We start from the raw sequence: 25,257 nt of genomic DNA, 5'->3' as shown, positions 1-25,257 counted from the left end.
TCAACTTGTGTGTGTGTGTGTGTGTGTGTGTGTGTGTGTGTGTGTGTTTAAAAACAGTGGGATGGTATATTGATGAATAATTTCACACTGGGTCAGTAACATCGCATCTGATCCATGTTAAAATGAGATTAGATAAAATAAGTTGAGATAAGAGTTCATTAATCCTGAAGGAAACCCTTGGTGGTAACATCAGAATGATAAAATACAATACAGAATATAATACAAAAACATGATATATTTTCTAAAAAATACCGTGTAAAAGGAGTGAATGCTGATGTTAGTGCCTGACAGAATAACTATATAGAAGAAAAATATACAATAATACTAACAGGTAATAAAATGTATTGTACATTATATGCAGTTGAACACTAAAAAAGCGACATTGAACATGATATTGAAAGTAATATTGCATGAGATGTTTCAAGTAACTTACTCAGATATTATGCAATGTCATGGCTCAAGTTTTTGGTTTTCTTATTTCCTGTTTTATTTTGTAGTTCTCTCCTCATGTGTCTTGTTTTGCTTTTCACTTCCTCCTGTTGTCGTTTCGCTCCTTTTTTCCCCTCCATCTGTGTTTCAGTCGTAAGTTCGATTTTATTTTTTAATCCTCTGTTCTTACTCTTGCTCAGTTTGTCATCTCTGAGTCTGCTGTGTTCCTCGTGCTCTTCGTGTTCCTACCTTTTATCCCAGCGCTTACTTGGTTTGGTCTTTTATAGGTTTACTGGTCTTTATTCTCGGGTTTGCCCCTGCCTGCTCCTTCCGTTTTTGTTGCCTTTTGTTGCCATTTTTTTGTGCTTGAACTTTTTATCTTGTATCTATTGGACTTTACAGCTTTATTTTTTATCAAAGCTGACTTTTTGTCCCTTACCCTGCCGGCCTCCAGAGTGTCTTGCATTTGGGTCCTCACTTTCTTTACTACATGTAACAAGTAAACAGCTACACTGGGAAAACATCAGAACTGCAACAGATGGCTTGTAGTTGTAGCTTTCCTTTTCACCTTCTCTTTGTACACCATGTTTCTATACAGTGCTACATTTCGTTATCATGCCCAAAAGCGTCATCATTATCAGAAACTCGATCCCTATATTTCCGTCAAGATAGCCATTCAGAGCAAAATTGGCGGCAGTGTGCAAAGCTTTTTGACTTTTCCTCCAAGAGTGTAACACTCAGCATCATGCTAGCCCCTCCAAAAACACATTTCCCCTGGCAGTCTCTGCAGCAAGGACACAGTCCCTCTGTGGCCTCCCCTCTGTGAACACTGCCACTTGTGTTCACTGGAGCCCTTGGCCAAGCTGTAAGCACAACACAACCCAGGTTGCTGCTGTGCGTTTCCCCCTTGCACAGCTCAGACCCTCAATTGAACTCTTCTTCACCTGCAAAGTTATTGACTCCTTACATTCGCAGCACCTGCTCTACAATGATTGCACTGCTGACGGAACTTTTGTATCTAGAATAATATGTTCTAAAGTTATAAAGTGTTGAATCACCCAGGTGCTCAAGTTGTAAGTCATTGTATTTGTGTGTGTGTGTGTGTGTGTATATATATATATATATATATATATGTATATATATATATATATATATATATATATATATATATATATACACATATATATACATACACACACTTATAAAACATATACTTGTAATGTTAGCCTGGTTGGTATACCAGTGTGTTAACGCACAAAATGAGTGTGTCTGTTTTCTGTGCAAGTGTGTAGTTATTGGGCGTTTTTTTTTTTTTGGGTGTCCTTGTGTGTTCCTTCCTTAGAAAGAAAACTCAGCCGCTCTCTGAACTTGTTTTCTACTCTTTCTCATACAAATGTAAAACAAAGCAGATGTCAGCGAACGTTTGCGCGTACCATTTGCAGTGTACTTACAAAGTTCACCAATTCTCATGATTTTCACTTTGTCTACAACTTTCATTTTTAAAACCATTTGTGTATTTTAGTTAATTGCATTAATTTCATCCTTTTTTTCACACACTATTTCTACTTAAAGCAGCTGTAAGTGATATCTTTTTGGGTTGAATAGCTCTATATTCCTGCACTAATCACCGTTATATGCTACGTGTTTGGTCAGTAACTCGTGTGAACATGTAGAGAGTCTGGCCATTACTGTTATTCGTTCACGTGGTGACGTGGAGAGGAGGGAGGGTGTTGCCAACTGCAAAACAGACAGGAAGTTAGCTAAAATGATGACATCGCTTACAGCGACTTTAATGTACTGAAGTATTCATTCTCAGCTGTCCTTTGCTGTATCCTGTTACTATTTGCAGCAGCAATTATCCAATATTTATAGCCATCATCGGGATTATAAATTATGGATGTTATCACTTATCCACCCATTTATATTAATGTCACATTCTAATGCACGCAAATGGTGGTGCCCACACACGCACAAAACCCAATCTATGGCCATGACGTTAATCAATTCAAAGAACAGCCTTGTTAGAGGATTACTTTACACATCTCATTTAAGCTGTCTCGCCAGAAAGTGGGTCAACTTTGATAGTGTGAAAATGGGGTTGTATTAATGACGTTAATCCATGAAAATTCTCATCTGGTTGCGGTGGGCGGCAAAAAGCGAAGGGGGGGGTGCGGTGAAAAGAGAAATACAGACAGAACGATAGCTTGATGGACAGAGAGACCGCCACAGGGACTGACTTTCTCCCTGCATGAATTCCCTCATGTCTCTATTTCACACCTTCTCTCTGCCTCCCGTGGCTCTCATCTCCTCAGCACACCTTCACCTGTCAGCATGACAGGCAGTAATAATAGGTTGGAAAATATATATTTAGCCAAAGTGGCAAAGTCACATGTTGTGGTGCGGTGTGAAAATGCCCGGGGGGCTGGGGTGGGGGACCACAGGATGCTGTTATGTTTTTCTGAGAGGTAAAAATGATTCGGTTGCATTCTCAGACAGAGGATGAATTGCAAAATGGCATCCAGCATGTTAAAAAAAGTCTTATGTCCGTTTAAGGAGAGGTGATGTACAAAGTCATCTCTGCAGCTCCGCTCGAACAGTTTTTGATGATTGCATCTTCTGTTTCCTGATGACACATGTAGAGCGCTCGCTTTGTCTCCTGCTCTGTTGTTTTACACGGATTCCTCCTCTCCTCTCTGGATCCTGGCCTATTTACGTCTTAGTTGGGGTTTTTTTTGTGACAGCTGGAAATGTTCAATGTGATGCATTGACTTATTAAATTAAACTATTCCAATTGCGATGTCTGTGCTGCGACTGACTCAGACAAATTTTGTTGTGACTGTACACAATGGGCGCTTCATTATGCCATTGTACCTCTCTGGTCATTTATATTAATGGACTACAGCTTAGAGAGGGTGTCAGAAAAGAAAATTTGGTAATGGATGGCCTATTACCCACCCACATGGTGCAAGGCGAGAGGAATTGGTATGCACTGCGATGATGAAGGGAGGTGGGGAGGGTTCAGGGAGTCATTGTTTTCCCTTTTCATTTGCATCTATATGCGAAAAGGTGTTTCAGCGCACTGTGAATATATTAGATGTGTCAGGGATTCATATTTGTGTGCTTTGTCTCATTTCAGGTTCTGAAATTGTACAGTGGATGATCAAGAATCTGGACATTGAAGATCAAGGTAAAAGAGCTGATTGATATTGATCCGGGTCTGAGGTTTTCAATAGGGAGACACATGAAAGAGACAGGTGGATGCTGCTGTTCTAAAAAAGCAATGGGAGGTTAATTACTGTAGTTTGATTTGGGCTTCTAACAACACGGTCAGCTGTGGCAGCAGCAGCAGCGGATGTGACACACGGCTCGCGGAGGCAATTACGCTACTTTTTAACACTTGGCGAGTGGACGGTTGACACAATTTGCGACGTAAACCTGCTCGGATCATAACTCAGTCAAATCTGAACACACATCCACCGCTACTTACACTCCCAGATGGTTTTCGTTGTGAATAAATCCATAAATCACAGACAAAACAGGCTCCTTCTACTACAAAGCTTCAGGGTTTCAAAGTAAAACAGTGATAGTTGCCTGTACATCTACGGATGCAATTCAAACGGGAACTGTTAATAGCTAATTTGGCATCCTATTCATGGTGTTATCGCAAGAAAATGTAAAAAGATATAAACAAATCCAAAATGGAGCTCATGTTGTAACCAACAGCTAACTTACTGATGGCTCATTCCCTCAAAGATCCTCCTGAGGGGTCCTAACTGATACAAAGATGAAGTTGTAGGATATCATCGCTCCAGTTGTTAATAATGTTTACCGAGTTGCCAGTAACGCCTTCAAGCAAGTTCAAATTGGCTCGTAACAATTAAGTGTCATGGGAAAGCTATGCATGATTAGATCTATTAGATTCTCCACAGTTCAGTTGTTCAGTTCAATTAATGTCAAAACCAGAAGATCTGGATATCAAGTCTTTCAGATTTGCCGGCATGGTGACTCTTCTTTAGCTCGACGTGAAATTCACATTTTCTATTCTTCTAGTGTCGGGTGTGTTTGTTTTTGTTACGTTGCTGACTACAACGTGAAAGTATCCCCAAGTTTTTCTGTTCAGAGGGCCAATCGGTGCTTTCGCCTATCTCTGCTGCCATGATGGAACGAGCTGCTATTGGCTATCAATAACTTGTAGCGAATCCATTTTTCCTTTCCAGTGGTGTAAGGTGGCCTGTTGGGTTACATCGGAGCCTTTGAGTAGAAGCCGATCGTGACTCACGGAGACTTCAGATGGTTTCAGGAAGCTCTAAGCAGGCAGTTTAAATGCATGAATACAGAGAAAGAGAGGTACGATGTGTGGCAGTTTGTAGTTGATACATGATTTGATTGATTGATGGATTTACTGCACTGGGCTGCTAGTGATTGCTAGCTTCTGGGAACTACTGAGAGGCTCCAAGATCTGCCATTGCTTAATAAAAGATAAGGTCCATCTGACTAAATGTAGATGATTTTAATCTCTCTACTCAAGGGCTCTGGGTTGCGAGGTATCCAAGGTGTTTCAGGTCAGGTTAATGCGAGGCGATACTCATGAAGCATCATTACCGTCTCTTATTTTATTAAGCCTCATCGTCGTTTTGGCGAAAGTAACGCGAAAGTAGTGTAATCAGTCATGCGCAATCTAGCCAGACAGAAATACTGAACAAATAAAGAGGTGCTTTTGTGGAACCTACGTATGTGAACCGTTAGTTTACTGTCTGAAAAAAGTCCACAGTTTCCACATTCGACTTTGATCAGTCTCTTCATGTCCCTGAGCTACAAGCAGACGCTGCAATTCACGTTCTTTTTCAACGTTTTTTTTTTTTTTCTCCTTTCTCATTATTCTTATTTTATTCCAGTGAAATAAAGTAGAACTGGAGTGTCTGGAGGGAGTTGCCAGATCATTAGTTAAGCACCGTCGTCGCTCAGTAAAAAATGACTCAAAAAGTGGACACCTTTCGGCCGTGATGAATGTGAAAAGTTCAAACCGGTTGCTCGCTCACTTTGAGATGCAGTGGCGATGACGTACAGAAAAACAATCTTTTCGGTTTTTGTGTGTCCTGTTGTAGTTGTGTGTGTTTTTCTTCTTCCTTTTGGGATGTTTGGCGGTTGTGTGTGGGTGTGCATTCCAGTCTGCTCTGGTGCGTGCCTTGGTATTGTGCTGCCAGTTCATAGTTGTAGTACTTAGCTGACTCATCAACACACAGTCCCTTTGTGTGCGGTGCATGCGAGGATCTGCCTGCCCTCTTCCTAGGTTTTTCAGTCGTTCGTTTTTCTATCATTGGGTGTTTTTTTTAAGCGTGTGTGAGGGGGCGGTGCAGACTTTGTACGGTGAATATTTCCGCGTACGTGTGTGGTTTTCGAGGCCACTATAAGGCATTCAGATCACGGTAAAAACACCCCCGCAATGTTTGAGATCAGTTGAACCCTCCAGAGTGGACAGAGCTTAAGGTTTCCTTGGTTTCTTTCATTTACGTTCTGATTCAGACGTTTCAATTTCGAGAGATCGCGCTGTTCCTCATGCCTCAGACAGCACCGTCATTAATAATGTATCACAGCATCTCAAATATAAAAAAAAAGAGAGAGAGAGAGAGAGAGATAAACAATCAACAGCAGAGAGCCTGTGGACTCGCTTCTGCTTAATGTGCTAAACTGAGCCTAAAATTCTTGTTTTTCGCTGATCTGTTTCTGAAATCTGGCAATAACACATGTCGTTCCCTCGAGCACATTTCCTTCTTGTGTAACCTGCAATATTGAGAATGTTCCTCCAAAGCAGCGCTCGTGGTCAAAATCGTCACAAACTGCATTTTATAACAGTTAAAAAGTCTGAGAAATGCGCCAGCAGACAGATGTTCCTTGTCCTTTAAGACATTTTTTCTTTTTCTTTTTTTTCTTTGTCAGTGCACTTTGTTTTTTGCAAACGGACACAAAACGGGCTGTCATTTGCCCTGCGGTGGTGAACAGAGTGTGACTTCTGCACAGAGCAACTCCTGGAGGGCCTGACAAACACAGCAAAGTGAAATGCAATTAATTTGGCTCACAGCACGATAGCAGCATGTTTATAATATAAAGGCAGATGAGCTTATATCAAAGTTGACTGGGGATTGGAGAGTTTTTCTGTCGTATTTTGGCGAAAATGAACGCCACAGATATCATACCGACCCACTTCACATGAACTCATTGTCATCCTATCTGGCAATCTCTGTTGTCCCCAATCCTATTTTCATTCAATACTGCATTTGATTAGCTGACGCAAATTCCTGCTTCTAACGTTCCTCCTGGAAATGATGTCAAGCAGAAAGTTTTGCATGTTTAACTTCTTGTCACAATATTGCCGTTATAATTACAGACCATTACAGACGATATAAAGCCTATTGGTTCATCTGGCTTGGTCGCTAGTAGACTTAACTGCTAACCATATTTAAGGTGGCCCAGACTCGATTTATTAGCATGAATAAATGTAAAGTCCACAGCGCAAGCCAGAAAACTCCTGAAGGGACTTAGCAGCTAATTCAGCGCGGTGCAGATTTACCAGAATCTACATATGAGGCTTAAAAAATGACATGCCAACATTTAGGGCTGTAATCAACCAAAGAAATCCTTGGTCGACCGAGGCCGTGAAATTTCGACTAAAAATCGGCTAATCAGAAGGAGGGGTAGCCTTCTGCTTAATTAATCCAAAATAAACATAAAGACTATTAGTCTATTTGCTTTAGATTAAATCGTTTTTGACCCTATTATTTTGCACTGAAATGTATTGATTAAAATTAATTAATTTATTAACACATTCGAGTCTGTCGGCACACAGACACTATCATTTGTGTCTGTGATAGTGTCTGTGTGCCGACTGAACACAGGAGCTCAGATTCGTGGCTGAGACACAAACTATTATCCTAAAACTTTTACTCTTTAACACAAAAGGCAAGTCCACATTAAGAAAAAACAATTGTTCATATACTTAAAACGTTCGGAGCAACCTAACGCAGACAAGTTAGCTTACCGTTTTTAGGTGATATGACATGAGCACTTGGTACTTTCCTCCTGATGAAGTCAAATGCCATATGCATGACACACAGCATTGGGATGGAGAGGACCCGCTGCGTGTTTACTCACTGCCATAGCAGCATGTAATTAAGACGCCAAAAATCGACCAATCACAATTTTGGTCCAGCCAGAAGGTATCGACCAATAATTCGACCAGTCGACTAGGAGATTACAGCCCTACCGACATTACACTTTCTGTTTATGTACATCATGCAAAGCATGATGGGAACCCTGGTGAGAAGATGTATTCATCCTGTACGAAAAACAGCCTTCGGTTCAGACGGGGTTAATGGACTACAGATTGCTTCACGCAGTCATTTACTGTATGAATTAAATTTGCTGTATTACCATTTTGATGAGTCCAGGAGGATTGGAACAGCCCAATCAACACATGACCTCTGACCTGAAAATACACCCCAGCAGGATTATTAATAAAGTAGTTAATGTGTTACTGCTGAAATAAATTCTATGACACTTGTAAAGCTGTGACGTGTAAGGAAGTGTGAGAGAAAATTGAACCAACTGAGCTGGACTGCACATATTGTAAGACGATAACATTTGACTTCCTACAGTTTTTTTGTTTGACTCCAAGTCATTGTCTCTGCATGTGTGTCTGAGTGTGTGTGTGTGTGTGTGTGTGTGTGTGTGTGTGTGTGTGTGTGTGTGTGTGTGTGTGCGTGCGCATTGTGTACCTGTGTGAGAGAGAGCAGAAATGACAGTCAAATGACATCATCATAGCTTTGAAAAGATATGCGAAATTCCTATTTTAATATAATAAATGTCTTCACAGTTGTGAAAAAAAAACGTGACAGCGATGCCCCAAATACACGTAAATACAAAAACAATGATTATTTAGTACATAATAATTTGGATCTGTGTGTGAGGAACGACTAATAAAACGCTAGATGAATACAGAAAATCAAATTCATTCCCCCCCCCACGATCAGGACACCGACAAAAACCTGTCAGCCAGTCAGTCTGTCGCTCAAGCAGTCTGTGCTTGTGTGCTCTTAAAGGGTGTGAATTGCATTTAACGGAGCGCCTCATCCGATCAGTGGAACCACCAGGGAATGGTCGAGTGATCTCTGAGGGAGGACACGTGGCTCATCAGAGAAGCGTGGAGTGGGTGCACACTGTTCTGTGTAATGCTCCTGGTTCTCAACCTTCTTTAAACCTCCTGCTCATCAGACTCGAGAGCCGCTCTTGTGGCAGAGCACTTCAGATGATCCTGTCGCAATCTCCTGAGATCACCTCTCTGCACACTGCTGCCGATGCATACAGATGTAAAACAATCTTAGTGTCTTCCGTGAAAAGCAAAGCATGGATTTATGAAACTGTGTCAGTGTTCTCTCACCCCTTCCCCTTAATATCTTCTTCTCCTTACTGTAGTCGATTGAACCAGTTTAGGAACAGGAACCATTTAGGCTTGGGCACTTAAACGACTTGGTTATGTTTAGGAAAAGATCATTGTTTAGGATAAAGTATGTATGTTACATACTTGACTATAAATACAATAACTATATTGTATTTTTTTCATGTAAATCCGAGTCTGCACAGCCACAAGCAACAAAAAACACCTGTACATTCCTGTGAAATGCAGCTGAGTAGACACATAAAGCAACAGATAATGGAGAAACCTGACAGCACAGTAAAGAGTGAATGTGCTTATTCTCCATGACTGATTAAAACCAATATTCTTCATCGCCTCTCCATCTCCAAACAATATGTATAGTGCAAATATTGATAATAACGACGACAACAGTGCAGAATCTCTCCTCTCGTCTTTAGATAAAGCTCAGCTGGAAGAACACTTCCACACTTCACTTGGCAGCGCTCCAATCTGCTGGGTTTTCTGGCACAGAGCTGGTAATATGATGAAATCAGAGGGTGTTTTCCCCCCGGACTCCGAGGCTGGCCTTTCTTGACAACTTGACTAATTCCAGTCCAAGGTTTAGTCAGCTATAAAGCTTATAGAGAGCCTGAGATATGTTAAGTGGAAGCCAGAATCTCCCCTGCTACCAGGAATGGATCTTTAGAGGACGCTTACTAGAAAAAGCAACAACAAAAGCTTGGTTAATATTGTATTCAGCCCAGAGACAAAAACCCAACCTCCGTCGCTACAGTCTTATTGTATATTTTCAAATGTATTCTTTTGTACCTATATACTGTCTATACACTTACAGAAATGAAATCTTTGTTCTCGATTATCTCTGGGAATATTCAACATGGAAACTCCCCAAGGTAACTTACAGGAATGTGTGGGAAATAACTGGAAATAACAGGGATAAAATGGAAATATAAGGGTTATTTTCCCAGGCAGTATTTACCATATCACATGAAGATATAAACAAGACATACCAAACAAACCAAGTCAAAAACAGGCATAGTTGACAACACTTAAATACGATTAAGTTGAGCTGAACATGAACTAAACAATAAATGGAAGGAGATCAATTAAAACTCCTCAGCCCTGCTCAGCATGTTCAATCAAGTTACACCCACAAGGTAACAGCAAGCTCGCAAAGTTATAAGCTGTGTACTTTGCTTAAGGCGACTATTTGCTGAAATACTATAATGAATATAGAATACTTTCACCCCAGTGATATTATCAAGTTTAGATTGAAAGCCTGTAGTGTTTTGGCTCAGACGGTGCAGCGGTGTTGGCAGTTGTGTGGGTCGTGATGGGAGAAATCACTGAACATGCGGAGGGGTTGTAATTTCCCTGAATTCCTATTTAATGAAATGCTCTGAAATGATCCGTACGTTGGATTGGGAGTGTGTGCTGGGTGCATTGAAGAAGACACCGTAACAGCAGTTCGATATTTGATACTGTGAAAAGTTCCGCATGTGACGCACATGTATCGTGATATTCGATCGTTTCCCGCCATGCATGATTTAGATGTTTTCGTGCCCCGACACACCTGATTCAAATCGGTGGGTGATTATCAGGCTTGATGGCGAGCCGATCATTTTAATCAGGTGTGTTTAGGCAGGGAGGAATCTAAAACACACAGGGCATGGAGTCCCCAACGTCCAGGACTGAGGAACGCTGCCATATTGGACACTACACGAGCACTTTCTGCTCAGCTTTATCAAATTATCTTTGACCGGGAGTGAATCAGTTGCGGTGCATGGATATTTTTAACATCCGTCCTTAAAACAGCTTCTTTAAAAAAAAAAAACCCTCAACTTCTCTTCAACGAAAGCAGAAAAATAGCAGAAATAGTGAGCAAGCCATCACATGGGCAGACACTCGGCCCAGCGCTTTAAGTATAGGTGACAGCACGCTCCAACAGCGCTGTCCTAGATGTCATTTTTCATACTCTGCTGATTTACTTTGAGATAATAATCAAAAAAAGAAAAAAAAAAAAGAAAGCGGATTCTTGCTCATAAAATGTCTTGTCTTCTTGAATCCCCCCTCTGTGTTTAGTGGACAGGTGCAGATGACGCACGCGAAGCTCTCTGACAGTCTGCCTCTGACTTCATAACACACCGAAATATAACGCGGAGTGAATTATACATATTCACGTGGGACAATGCGCGCCAGGAGAAATAGTACAGTGGATAAGGAGGAAGTGTTTATAAGTAAACAGGCTTAAATAACTAATGACTCATGATTTATTAATAAACGGAGCACCCAGCCACGCATAGGCACACACGCACTCACAGACACATAAGCATCCTGACCTCTCAAAGCTGCGACTGTCACCTCGGTGATGAAGGAAGAGCCGATCTATATTTATCTCATACGCGCATACATCCTGCGCGTGTGTCAGAAAGCGAGAGGGCAGATTTGTGCATATTGAATGCACGCGTACGGACATTTCTCTGGCATTGCGTTCATAGCTCTGCTCGTTTAGAACCGCGTCAACAGATGCAACCTTTGCATCTGTTGGCTTGTTATTGTTTTCTAAGATCACAGTTTAGTGCCAGCCCTCCCCCTCCTGGGCTTTACACAGTCCATCGATAATGCGATGTCAAGAATTGACAAGGACGTTTGCCCCGTATGAAACATATAAACTAACCGTTTCCTGCACAGCTCGCGACGAGAGAAAATGTGGCACCAGGGGATTGTCAACACATTATACTAAACATGAATAATAGATATTGACACCAATGAAGGGGTTACAGGAAGAGAACAGCGGGGAATAACTGGTGGCTGACGAGACACACTGTTGATGATGATTACATGTTTTCATTATCTGATGGTTTTAAATCAGGGACAGCCAGCCGTGTGCTGTGGAGCGCCAGGGGGAAGCAGGTTTTTCTCTCCAGCCAAGCACAACACCAGGTGATTTGACTGATGAGTTCCGCCTCTCCGGGGCTGAAGGTGGGCTAATCAGCGAGGCCTCCCGCTGCGCTGTTTGGTCGGAGCGAAGACCTGCCTATCCCCCTCCTGTCAAAGCAGCATCAGAGTCGATTGGAACAGCGGCTCCTAATTTGGGGTCGCTTTGTTCATTCTGGACATTTTGTCAAGGGTGAATTTTTACCGGGGGGATAAAAAGGTTGAACGAAGTTAATTAGCTGGTGGGACAAATTAAATAAATAGAACAATAAAAATAAACCCTCAGCATGCTGTCTCATCTGAAATGAGGAACTATTGATTGCAGGATAATCACAAAATCTTCCTTTAATGAAAAAGTGAGATTCCAAAACAGGATTATCTTTCAGCGCATCAGTATATCATGAATAAGGAGTGTTTATGAAGAGGATGAATTGGAATTTATATTAAAGAAGGGCCTTATCACATTATCATTAATGTTTCATGAAGACGCTAATAGCCTTACACTCTTATATTTGTCTGTTAAACATTAAGGCCAGCAGGTGGTTATAGCTTAGCTTGGCTTAATGCAAAGGCTGGAAACAGGGGGAAACAGCTAGCCCAGCATTTTAAGAAGGTCAACAAAATCTGCCCCACTTGCAGCCAAGAAAACTTAAGACAAATAAATGTTAAATTGTTGGATTTTTTGTTCTCCACTTCAGACTTTGTACAAAAAAATAAATATGTGTTTATTTCTGAGCTTTAAATGTGCCTTTAGGTTGATTTTGTACTGTTTGACTGAGCCTGGCTAGCTGTTCTCTGTTAAGCTAAGTGGCTGTTATATTTTGGCTAACTGTTTCCCCCCCTAGCTATTTTCTTCTGTTCTCTTCATGGTGAACTAAGCTAACTGGCTGTTGGCTGTAGTTTTTATCATGGCTAGCTGTTTCCCCTTGCCAACTGTCTTCTCCTGCTCTTTTTGTGCGATAGTAAGCTAAGCGGTCTGACTGTTGGCTATATTACAGCTAGCTGCCTTCCCTGTGCTAGCTATTTTGTACTGTTCTCTGTGTGCGATGCTTAGCTAACCTGGCTATAGCTATATTTAACAGTCAATTATAAGAGTGGTATTGTTCATCTAAACCTACTCTGCCATATAACAAATGTACTGTATTTAGTCTATAAATCCTAAAATGCCCAATTATTATTATTATTTAATTATTACAAAAGTGATTTATTTAGACAAAATAAAGCCATAAAAGCTAATAGTGGCTGTGAATATATATCGTCTTTCCTAGAAACTGACTTAAATACAAAATACGGCTTAAATTTCTCAGTTCCCACTTCATCTCACTCTTTTGGAATATTTTAACACATCTGTGAAAGTGAAACAAAAAAGGCCACGTTACAGTCTGTGTGCAAGACATTTCATTATATTGCTGAATCAAAAACTTGTGAAAAATTTGCTCTTGCTAATTTTTTTTTTTAAAACACATATACTCTCGAAACATGCAAATAGATGTGTTTATGTTTGATATGCATTAAAGTAAAGTTGTATGTGCTGCTTACAATTGACGTTTCGGCCTGTGTTTTCTCCCAGTGGAGGCTCTTCACCTAGGAACTCTGATGGCTGCTCACGGTTACTTCTTCCCCATCTCAGACCACGTCCTCACTCTCAAAGACGATGGCACTTTCTATAGGTTTCAGGTAAGATGTGATCAAGAAATAGTAATGCTTTGATCCTTATTTATCTTACGATACCTTTATAAGTCTCTTGATATCTAAGGTAATGCTCAGACCTGGAGGTTACGTTAAAAAACCCTTTATAGTTTAGAGAGTTCAATAAAACTATACATTTTAAACTTTTATTTGTAGACTGTGTTCTGTAATCGTTTTTATGGGAGGCATATGTTTTGTGAGATAGCTCTGTTTAAGCTGTATTCAGGCCGTTCACATGGGATTCTGACATTATTTTATAAGCAGCAATATCTGTTGAATCGCACAGATGAAAAATACATTGGGTCTGAAATATACTTCATTGTCATTTTCTATATACAACACTGGTAACGCTTTAAAATAATCATTAATAAAAGGTAAATTAACACTTGATTAAGCCTAGATTGCCTTATAAACCATTTATTAAGCAATTGTGAAGTGTGTGTGCCCCGTACTTATAACAGGCTCATAAAGTAAAGAAAAACATTTTAAAAAACACTTTGCTTTGAATGTCAATACTGCGATTGACAGTTGTATTGATTCTTAAGTAAGCTCCCCCAAGTGTGCTGCACAACTAACCCAAAATAAATCAATGCCTGAGGCTGTTTCTGTTAGTAGCAGGCTCCACTTTGCTGTTTTTTCCCTGTGTATTCGGTGCTCATCTGTAACTAGTCCGTACAGGGTCAAGATTCATGCTGGTGTCTGCTCTCAGGCTTCGCTGAAAGGAGCTTATGTGCTTTAGGGCGTTCTACTGAGCCCATTATACAACAAAATGTTTTATTGTGACAGATGCAGGGCCGCGACTGCATGCCCACCTTAAATGACAGCGCAGACTTTGATGTAAAACACCATGTGGTTAGCTGTGCACTGTCAACAATAAGGTTTCCTTTTAGTTTTGCCTCCCTAATGACCTGCTCTCCCCCCTCAGACTCCGTACTTTTGGCCATCGAACTGCTGGGAACCAGAAAACACAGACTATGGTGAGAGAACTGCATCACAGTCTAACTACTACTTTATGCACTGTGCATCAAACAGGCTAATGATGCTGACTGTATGTGCGGCACATAAAATATATGTGTCCAGTCAATGCGTTATTACTGCGGATGGTGGTAAAAGTTTAAAAGATGAAACACAAATGATGCAACTGAGGAATCTGTATGGTCGATAGAAAACATAAAATACCCATTTTTTTTTAGATGCTTGGCCCACAGTTAGAATCTTTTATAGCGTGGAGGGAATGCAATAACTGTATTTTCCCTGTCCTATTTTATATATCTTTATTTTCAATGCATTCCGACTCCAGACAATTTCTTATGACTCTCTGACTGATGCAGAGTGATTACAGCGAGAAAAAAAAAAACAAGGTTGTGTTTGTGCATGCACCTGTTGTGCACATTTGGCTGCAGCGCCTTTTTATGGCTACAGGGATGAGCATTTCATTGTTTACAGCAGAGCGGAGAGGAGATAAACATTTCATAATGCCAAAAACGGTCCGGGCAAATAGCCGCAGCTTTGCAGGTCTTTATTTTGTTGTTTTGAATTGTAGGAGAAGGAAAAAAAAAAAAAAAAGGGTTAACGCTCGCTGTGGGAATAATCCTGGAAGTTATTGTGTCTCAGATGCGGCGGCTGATTCACGTGAATGATGCCCCCGTAATGAAAACAGTCTAATGGCATAATGAAGCCTCCGCATAATGGTCAGTTAACAAAGGGATGTGGGGATGATGATGGTACGGGAAGACATCAAAAGTCAGGCACACACACACACACACGCACATGAGCACACACTGTAACAGAGGCTCAGACACCATGCACAGTCAATGACCTTTGTGATTTGCAGGCCAGTTTAAATGTGCAGTTGAGAGGATTAAATGAGTAAACGCAGGGCCACTTAAGGCTGTTAAAACCAAGCTGAGATCCCAGTTCTCCCTCTATTACCAATCTGTCTCTCTTCCCCTCTCTCTCCCTCTCCCTCTCTCTCAGCTGTTTACCTCTGCAAAAGAACAATGCAAAATAAAGCGCGTCTGGAGCTCGCAGACTATGAAGCGGTAAGTGAAAGAGGTCTTTCAGTGTCAGCGCTCCCCTCTTCACGTATCTGTTCTGCTTCTGTTTTGGCAGCGCTCTCAGGGCTTCATCTCTTTGCCTTTTTTTTTTTTTGGTTCATGCTGAAACTGAGAACATTTGTTTTTCTCTGTGTGTGACTGCATAATTTGTAACTTTTCCCTTCACCAAAAAGCTATTAAATGAATCACTGGGTTAGTGATATGCTGGGTATTTTTGTTTTTCTTTTTAAATGTGAGCGGGGATCATTAAAGACGCTATCCAGCCGTGCACTGTACACATCACGTTCAGTAAACATAATCAGATCCCTCAAAAGCCTTTTTATCCCACACCTTTTTTTTTTTTTTTTTTTTTTTGTTCTTTGTTTTGCTTGCAGGAGAGTTTAGCGAGGCTACAGAGAGCTTTCGCCAGGAAGTGGGAGTTCATTTTTATGCAAGCAGAAGCACAAGCAAAGTAAGTTTCTATAAGAGCCACACGTGCATTGAGGCATTACGATTGAGGATTCTTACGCCCTCATTAAGACATGATTATTACAACTTCCCTGTAATTGACTGTATTCACACGCCGGCCATTTTCCTCTGACATCACACTGTTGCATTCTGGGGTATAAGTCATTTAAAAGCAGGCAATCTGACAAATTGTTATCAGCAACAACGGAGAGTTTGTTCTGCTGTGGCTCAGGGGTGGAGCCAGCGCCTTGTTATCGGAAGGTCGCTGGTTCGATTCCCCTGGTCTGCATGTCGAAGTGTCCTTGAGCAAGATACTGAACCCCAAACTGCTCCTGATGTGCTGGTGAGCACCTTGCATGGCAGCCACCGCCATCTGTGTATGGATGTACGTGTGAATTATTGTAAGTCGCTTTGGACAAAAGCATCTGCTAAATGCCTTAAGATGAGTGGATCATATTTGATTAGCTTCCATTAGACAACAGCTAACATTGTAGGTAATATTACTCTTTGCTGCTATACTGTCTTGATGAGATTCAATGAGGAAATGTGTCAATTAATTAAGAAATATCGACACATGTTTGAGACATCTTTCTAAACCTAGAGGTGAAACACCCAGGATGTAACGAAACAGTAATGTTAGCCCCCAGATTTTCACTTTCCATCATCTTATCAGTTGGTGATCTGTTGGGAAGCCGTAAAATGGCAACAATTTGTCAGATTACCTACATTTATAGGACCTGCAACCGGCAACACAGCGGCATTACATGACCCCAGCATTCAAGTTTCCCACCCCGAGCTTGACGTTGGAGGAAAAATGGCCGCCGTGTGAATGAGAACTATTTGCCAGAACACAGATTCACAGATCATCTTCACAGATGAGCTGCACATTAACATGAAACATGTGATGAAGTTAGCAGATGATACATGTGTTGGAATACACTACAAGCTCTTTTTTTCCCCTCAGGGTGGACAAGAAAAGAGACAAAATTGAGAGGAAAATTCTCGACAGTCAGGAAAGAGCATTCTGGGACGTGCACAGACCAGTGGTGAGTGAAATTACTGATGTTGTCTTCCTCGTCACCTTTGCCGTTATCGAGATTGTTTGCTGATGCTATCATGATCATCTTAATTGGCTCTGGGAAAGTTTGAACATTTGAAAAAAAAAAAAAAAAAATGCTTTCACGCTGACCACACGCGCGGAATCCAAAGCATAATTACACACTGCAGACACGGTAAATCGTTTACGCTCCCGGGGTTTAACTCACTGGCGGCAGGGATGCATCAGGCTTTGTGACAGAAAGTTACAAACTCTTTAAAGGTTGTGTCATTTATACGCAAGCTTTACATTCCTGATTCCCGTGAAATATGAATAGCGTAAAGAGGTGAGCTCACTGTGAATTCCCCGTCGCGTTTTCCACTTCCACACACATAAAATGCCACATCAATAACTGTCACAACACATCAGCCTCACTGCTGCTCTTCACCTTGTTCATACACACACTCCTGTAGCATTAGCATTTAGTCTCCCCCGGAGGTTACAGGGTCTCCTCTGCCGTATTTCTCTGAAAGCCACTGCTCCATGCTTAATTGGAAAATAAGTCCAATTTATGCGTCCTTGGAGCAACATAATCAATATTAATTCAGATTTCACAGTGACGCCGTCAAGCTACTTAGCTTTGTTCTTGTGGAAGAGACCTAGATTAGACCACTTGTTCAATCAGTCAGAATTTGCACACCAACACTCTGATTTCCCGCTGGTTTACTTGTTTTGCTAGAATTGGCACATTCCATGTTTAATTAACCGGCATCTGACGCATTGTCCTGGAGACTTCTCGGAATCACTTCACACGACAAATATTGGATTTGATTAACTCAATCTCAGATAATGGTGGCGAAAATGTTACGCCTTCACCCCAGAGGCCAGGGCATAAACAGCTAAGGTTGTAAAAATGTAATTCAAGTTGAATTAACTTGTGATTTTCTGATGTTCTGCTCACTCCTCTTACAGCCTGGATGTGTGAATACGACAGAAGTCGACATAAAGAAGTCCTCCAGAATGAAAAACCCCCACAAAACCAGAAAGGTAGTAGGAGTACTGCTTCCTTTTCTTCTGAGGTCACGACTGATAACAATGAAACACAGACGTGAACAGACAGGCTTATTGTTCCTTGCTGTGATTGTCAGCAGTTGTAAGTCTACTCTATTTTTTTTTTCTCAGTCTGTGTATGGGCTGCAGAATGACATCCGTACCCACAGCCCCACCCACACCCCCGCCCCAGAGGCCAAGCAGCCCACAGAAGAAGAACTGCAAGAACAGGTTAGACCTGCAAGTGGTGCTTTGATATTAAAGAATATTTAATTAATGTAAGTCAATGCTAGCACTCGAATTGTAGTTGGAGTTCTTATTTGTCGACTCTGTGGACATAAGCAAGTAGGGCAGAGTCGATCTTATATCACCGTTTTGCTGTTTTTTGTCCATCATCATAATTATTGTTGCTCCAGGACTATTACTGTAACTCACGATCACATTTTGTAATATCACGGCTGATATGACTCAGGGAGACAACCGGGAAAATAAGCACATGGGAGAAGTTATCCTTTTTATCCTTTTTAATTTAATTCATCATTCATTTTAGCAGAGATGACTCACTGATGCCAAACTCTCCTTTCGAGGGGGCCCTACGACAACACACGGAGCATAAAATCTACACAATTAAGCACAGCTATACACATTTACATACACATTTATTCGCAATATACATATTATACAAGCCCATAATACAAAACGATTACAAGTATTTTCCTCAACAAATTCAGCCTCTAGCTCTTTGAAAACACCAGATGACACCAGAGAAGAAGCATAGCTTTAGTTTGAAAGTTATTCAAGTTAAGTACAGAGGGAGTTTACCATTTAGTGCTTTATAAGAAAAAGAATACGATGATGATGAGACCTTCTTAATTACAATATATGTTAGAGATATCACTCTCTCGTGAATTCCTGCAGACTGATGTATGCTGATTGTTCCCTGCTATGGTTTCAGATCACCTTTTGGCAATTGCAATTAGACAGGCATCGACTGAAAATGTCCAAAGTGGCGGAGAGGTGAGCGATGTTGTTTGTGTCTTTATTCAGTTTAGCCATCGATCTGTTTATTGAGCCTTTAAACAGCCTAATGTGCTGTGGAATTAAGAGCTAAGATGACCTTGAGGAGCAATCGGGCTCGGACAATGCCTTCAGACGAGCACCGGCGCTGACGATACCACAAACTGGGTCAAGCACAAAGGTGTCGATTTGTCATTTCCCCCAGTGAAAAGAGAGGTGCATTCAGAGACGGGGTTGTCTACCCTTGTGTCCAAGCGCAGGGACAGTCCCTCTAGTCAGACTCTACCTTCAATTCAATTTGCAGTCTTGGCTCTCGGAGGGATTTCACTTCTCCTTCTGTAGATTTAATCTCACGAACAACTCATTCATGATCACTCGCAGAAAGAAAGGGAGCATAACTTGAATGGGACGTGATGACTAGATGATAACATAAGTCACATTTCCACCGGTGATAGAAACTGATGTCATAATCTGTCGTTTCCTCTCATAAAACAGTTTGCTGGCTTACACAGAGCAGTACGTTGAATACGACCCATTCCTCACGCCTCCAGATCCGTCCAACCCCTGGATCTCAGATGACACCACACTCTGGGAGCTCGAAGCTAGGTCTGTGCATGAGAAGCGCAATATGCAATGATTGATATATATTTTTTAGAGTTTATACTGAAGGATATGTTGTGTGTCCTCCTCCAGTAAGGAGCCAGGCCAGCAGAGGGTAAAGAGGTGGGCCTTTGGCATCGATGAGGTCTTCAAAGATCCCGTGGGGAGAGAGCAGTTCCTCAAGTTCCTGGAGTCAGAGTTCAGCTCCGAGAATCTCAGGTACACAAGGAAATACACTTCATACACGCCAACATGCAGACACACACACACACACACACACACACACACACACACACACACACACACACACATAATACATGTTTTCTTACTATGAAAACATTGCCTGGAATTCATTCCTTTGAGGCTCGACCTGACCTTAAGGCCTCAGCCTTTGTGTTTGCCACGTACATATGAAGACTATTCACATTCAGCCCAGATAAAATTTTATCTGACATATTTACTCTACAGTCATATAAACAAACATGTTATGTTAGCCTTAATTAATAACTCTTCAGTCCTCTCTTTTTCCTCCACTTTCCTCTTTTTTAAACTACTGTGTGAACATGTGTTAGGTGGTTTGATCTGAAATAATATCACATTATGTAAGACATCATGTGTTTGACATGTTGCATCTTAATCTGCAAAGCAACCAGCAACTGCAGCTGTCAAATTAATGTCGTAAAAAGTGCATTTGTCACCGAAATGTCATCCTTCTTAAAGTTATATCTGAGCACAGTACTTGAGTTAATGTACTTAGTTACTTTCTACCACTGCCTGTCAATCAGTAGGATCCACTTATGTGTTTTCATTTAGATTGTGGTCTTAATCCAACAATTTGTTACAAATTGTAAGTACAAACTGAGTCTTTAGCCTAAAAATAAATGGTTAACTTTCCTTGGGACGTGCTTTTTAGCTCCCACATGGGTCCCCGCAATATGACTGTGTGAAGAGATATTTGTCACCACAACGTGATTAATACAAGCACAAACACAGAAATGCACACGTGAGAGACTGTGGAGGACTTAACTCGCACTTGCTTCCCCCCTCCACACATACACACTTAAATGAAATGCTCGTTATATGAAACATCCACAGAAATGTACAGTTTGCTCACTGCAGGACTCCTACTGTTTATGCCCATGTGGTTATATTAGAATAACTGAGTTTTCTGGGTTCTCTGATGCTGAGAGACACGATCAATAATATCTCACTCGAATGTTTTCTTTACTATACAGATACTGCCATAATGGTTGGTACGTTTACATGTCAGGGTTTAGCTGTGGCTAGAATAACACAAGCGAGCGAGAAGATGTTGTGTTAATTGGCTTTATTCACGGTAACAGGAACACTGCAGAGTAGCACAGGTGCATGCTAAAGGCTGAAAGAGTAACCGCAGTGCAGGATTAGCTCCTCATTAACTGCCCAAAGCTGATCATGTGGTCAGTTTGATTTAATTAGAAATTTGAAATCTCAGTCAGTTGAGCATAATTTCCCATAAGCACAATTTTCTCTCTTAACTCAATCTATGATTAAACTTGCGGCAAAATGCTGAAAATGTCTACAATTTATAATCTAATTTAAAAGTAAGGCATAACATAACACTGAAATTCTACCTGTTGAGGTGACAATATTTGAATATCTGGAATAAATACCGTAACATAAAATGTAAAGGGGAGTTCTTAAAATTGATTATCAATTTATCATTGGATATTATTTTCCCAAGCAATTCCATTCACTCAACAACTTGAGGTAATTGTACTTTCAGTTATTTAATACTTCTACATTGCTACATTTCAGAGAAACCCATTTATCTCCAGATTTGGGGTTAAGGATTAAGTGCTCCTTGAATGGTTGAGAAAATTCTCCCACGTCTTGAGCCAGAAAACAATTTAAAGAAGGGCTGTTTATCTGATAACATGTTTGTGTTTTAGATGTTTTATCATTCCCAACTGTCTTGCCCTCAATTGTTTTGCATAGTTGACAGTTTGCTGTGCCATTTGTGATTTGTGGTCTGTAGGTTCTGGCTAGCAGTCCAGGAACTAAAGAAGCGTCCCATCAGAGAAGTTCCCACTCGGGTTCAGGAGATCTGGCAGGAGTTTCTGGCCCCCGGAGCGCCCAGTGCCATCAACGTGGACTCCAAGAGCTACGCCAAAACCACCCAGAATGTCAAAGATCCCGGCCGCTACGCCTTTGAGGATGCACAGGTACAAATGATACAGACTGCACTAAAGCATAGCTGAGCTCAACTTCCGACTGGAACATTGCTTGTGATCCGAAGCCGTGTAGTGCAACTTATACAACAGCAACATCTTCAACTGATGAGTCACGGCTGTATTCTGGCGGTCAATGGGTTATTGAGTTTTATAATTTCTCTATAATCGCTGTATTTTCACACTGTGTGCTTCTACAACAGGAACACATCTACAAGTTGATGAAGAGTGATTCATACAGCCGATTCATCCGTTCCAGTGCCTACCAGGAGTTATTACAGGCCAAGAAGAAGGTACAAAACACAAAGCCTCGCTCAAAACAATGGATAAACATAGTACTTTGAAAACCAGATGAGATGTGGAGAGATACATGTAGATGACAGCAAATCATAACACTGACTCACAGCATTTTATAAAGGCTGTTAGATCACACTTTGAAAGGGGGCAATGTGTAAGATATGGCCAGGATTTAGCATGCTAACCAGCTACCCCGGCTCATCCTCTCACATAATACCAATTTGCACCACAACAGATGAAAGTCTGACACCCCCTGTAGTGTCAGCTGGGAGATATGCCTCTGTATGCAAGCAGAGAGTTTTGCTACTTAGTCTTATAGATAAACAAAATAAACTCGCAAAATGTCAAGACATGAAATACTGACACATCCATTTTCCTTTACGAGACGGAGACACGCAACCTTACACCATCTGAATCGAAGATTGGCTCTTTTTTTTTACCGAATCAAGGCGAGTTTAATTGCCTCGCTTACTCATCATAACACACACACTTAATTTAACCTCAGCAGAAATTAAATTAAACTCCTACATGCCTTTTGAATTCTGGCCATTTCTAACAAATTACTTCTTTAAGATCATTCCCAGTAATCTGTTCACGTACAAAAACAATTTAGTCGCTGTTTACACCCAGCTGTAGTGACAAATACTCTACAGGGGGCAGGGCTGATGTTGTTCTTCTCAGATATTTGTGACCACTAAGGGGCAGAGAGTAGTTTTAGAACAACAAGGACATCTCAGTGGGGTCGTGTTTCTGTTCCTTTTTGTTGTGGTTCGGTCAGCTCGGTCTCTCTTGAGCTGCAGACCTTTTTGTGAGTTATTGCATAATTTGTCCCTGTTGGATTTGGCACTCCAAACGACCTGGAAGTACCTGCGGCTATTTGAGTTATCGCAAAAACAATTGTGTAATGCAGGTTCAACTATATGTCTCCCACAAAAGCACACTGTAGCTGAAATGGATGATAAAAAAAAAAAAAAAATGACTGAATACAGCAGAGTGTGCAGAGCTGCTTCAGGGTAGAAACCAGGTCAAACCAAAGAACATGTCAAACAAAATGGCACCCACGTGCCAGCAATACCAATGAGGGGCAGAGAGAGCGAACGCGACGTATTAATGGAGCCCGACATAGGTGTGAATGATGGAGTAGCTGATCAGGACTCCTGTCGGGTTTGTAGAAACCATAATGAATAGGGGAGAGCAGGGGCTGTCAAAACGTGATGAATAATTCAGAATTATACAGGTGTATGTATGTGCTTAAAACCTGCCTCGTCTCCGGCTGCCTACACGCTCTCTGCCCGCCAAAGAAAATAGAATAATAGTATTCTAGCGGGTTTTTGGATAAAATATCATTTGAATGCGGTATGCTGGAAGTGACTAATGATGGCAGACAACTCTTTCAATTCCATCAAGTACAGCTTTTGTCTTTCTGGCTTCCAAACCGTTTCAATTCTGTACGTTCATGTAAGGTACCCTGAATTCTCCGCGTGCTGACCTTACTGAACTTAATGTGTCCTTATTTCTTTTTTTTCCCACAGAAAAGTAAGAACTTGTTCTGAAGGCTCTTGCTTCCAGGTAATGTCCAATACAAACTGTACTGTGTCATTTGGTTGTTGTCTTGTCTGTTATACTGTAAGTTACTGAATCTTATCTATATCTTGTGATGGAGACTTTTTCTCTCTCAGCTGTTTGAATGTATAAATGCTAGGATGTTTCCTTCACCTCCTTTTGCGTAGTATACACTCGACCATCCTTTGTGAAAGGAAAGACTATTTAATCACACAATTCCTTCATTTAAATCGTCGCACCATTCACAAAAACAAACAGTGAACTTTTCAACTGCACCCTTTGATTATATGTAATTATGAATAGGATATTTCATTCTGCCCCAAATCCCTCTAAATCCTACACACTGGATCTTTAAATCTGCACAGGATGCGATACAAAATGCCAGCAGCAGGTCCACGGCTGCTCTTGTTGTGTTGAACCAGAATATAAATGTATTTATTCTCCCTCCTTCCCACTTACTTAATTACCTCATTCTCTTTTCCACCTGCTCTGCCTCCCTTTCTCTTCCCCCAGCGCAGTGGAAAACACTCGCATCCAAGAGGCTGACCAGTCGTGTGCCATCATGCTAAAATCAATGCCATCTCTCTCTCTCGCTCTCTCGGACATGAAGAGGGGGGAACATCTCTTCATCTCTTCGTCATCATTGTCTGTCCATCCGCTCTTGGCTCAGCTGGGCGATGAGCCTGGGCCCGTCTGTTCGTCTGTTGTCCACCGGATGTTGCATGTCCATGGAGAGGATGTTCCTTCGTCCCTCTCCTCTTACAGTACCTGATATATTTCCAGTATTCTCAAAAAAAAAAAGAAAAAAAAAAAGGAGGCACTGCTGGACTTGTGAGGACACTGACAGACTGGCGAGATGAAAAATGTCAAACGCGGTGCTCCGGTCCTTTCCATCGTTACTGCTGGATTGGAGCCCCCTCTCTCACTTCCAGCGGAAACAAATGATGTCAGAGAGAAAAAAAAAGAAAAAAAAAGAGAAAAAACACATAGAAAAAAAATATATAAAATGACGACGTAAACTGATAAATCTAACCAGTGTCATCGCTTTACATGATCTGAGGTCACAGATACTTTGTCACGCTATGGGACGTGTGTTGTGCAGAATGAATATACAATATATATACATATATATTATGATTATTATGATTATGATTATTTATTGTGCATTTATTTTGCTTTGCGTTATTTTATCTCACTACAATAACTAGCGCATATGGGTTTCATTGCACTTGTAAAGTCACATTCAAGAATTACGAAAAATGCTGTCTCCTGTCTTATGTAGAGCATAATTCTTTGTTATTCTCTCCTGCATTTATTTTTATACCATATTTAAAGACACTTTTACTTACTTGTATTATTAAAGTTGGCCCTCTATCTGTTACTATGGCCTGGGATGGATTTTTTTGTTCCTAGCTTTCCAAACACACAGTGTGCCACTCAGCATGTCGTAGCATTCCTTCTGCAGGGTTGTAACGATCCACTAGCAGTGCTCCAGCA

At 41.1% G+C, this 25,257-nt stretch overlaps 1 protein-coding gene across 3 annotated transcripts in view; it reads left to right on the top strand.

Moving 5' to 3' along the window:
* The window catches only part of rgs7a (regulator of G protein signaling 7a), a 62,890-nt gene extending 37,749 nt beyond the window's left edge, over positions 1-25,141 (top strand). The window contains exons 4-18 of one of the 3 annotated variants that reach the window (XM_030440930.1): positions 3,566-3,616; positions 13,365-13,471; positions 14,409-14,460; positions 15,461-15,525; positions 15,915-15,991; positions 16,952-17,033; positions 17,996-18,070; positions 18,206-18,304; positions 19,029-19,090; positions 19,586-19,696; positions 19,784-19,909; positions 21,708-21,894; positions 22,104-22,193; positions 23,730-23,766; positions 24,279-25,141. In XM_030440930.1, coding sequence (XP_030296790.1) covers positions 3,566-3,616; positions 13,365-13,471; positions 14,409-14,460; positions 15,461-15,525; positions 15,915-15,991; positions 16,952-17,033; positions 17,996-18,070; positions 18,206-18,304; positions 19,029-19,090; positions 19,586-19,696; positions 19,784-19,909; positions 21,708-21,894; positions 22,104-22,193; positions 23,730-23,750 — 1,205 coding nt within the window. In that variant the 3' untranslated portion in view covers positions 23,751-23,766; positions 24,279-25,141. Of the gene's footprint in view, positions 1-3,559; positions 3,617-13,364; positions 13,472-14,408; positions 14,461-15,460; positions 15,526-15,914; positions 15,992-16,951; positions 17,034-17,995; positions 18,071-18,205; positions 18,305-19,028; positions 19,091-19,585; positions 19,697-19,783; positions 19,910-21,707; positions 21,895-22,103; positions 22,194-23,729; positions 23,767-24,273 lie in introns of all 3 variants that reach the window. The other 2 variants (XM_030440931.1, XM_030440932.1) reach the window with 2 other exon arrangements.
* Positions 25,142-25,257: the final 116 nt, after the last annotated feature.

Source organism: Sparus aurata, chromosome 15 (genome assembly GCF_900880675.1).
Source record: "Sparus aurata chromosome 15, fSpaAur1.1, whole genome shotgun sequence".
In the NCBI taxonomy this organism is placed as follows: domain Eukaryota; kingdom Metazoa; phylum Chordata; class Actinopteri; order Spariformes; family Sparidae; genus Sparus; species Sparus aurata.
Note: the sequence above shows the minus strand (reverse complement) of the source record. Positions and strands in the feature narration are given on the sequence as shown.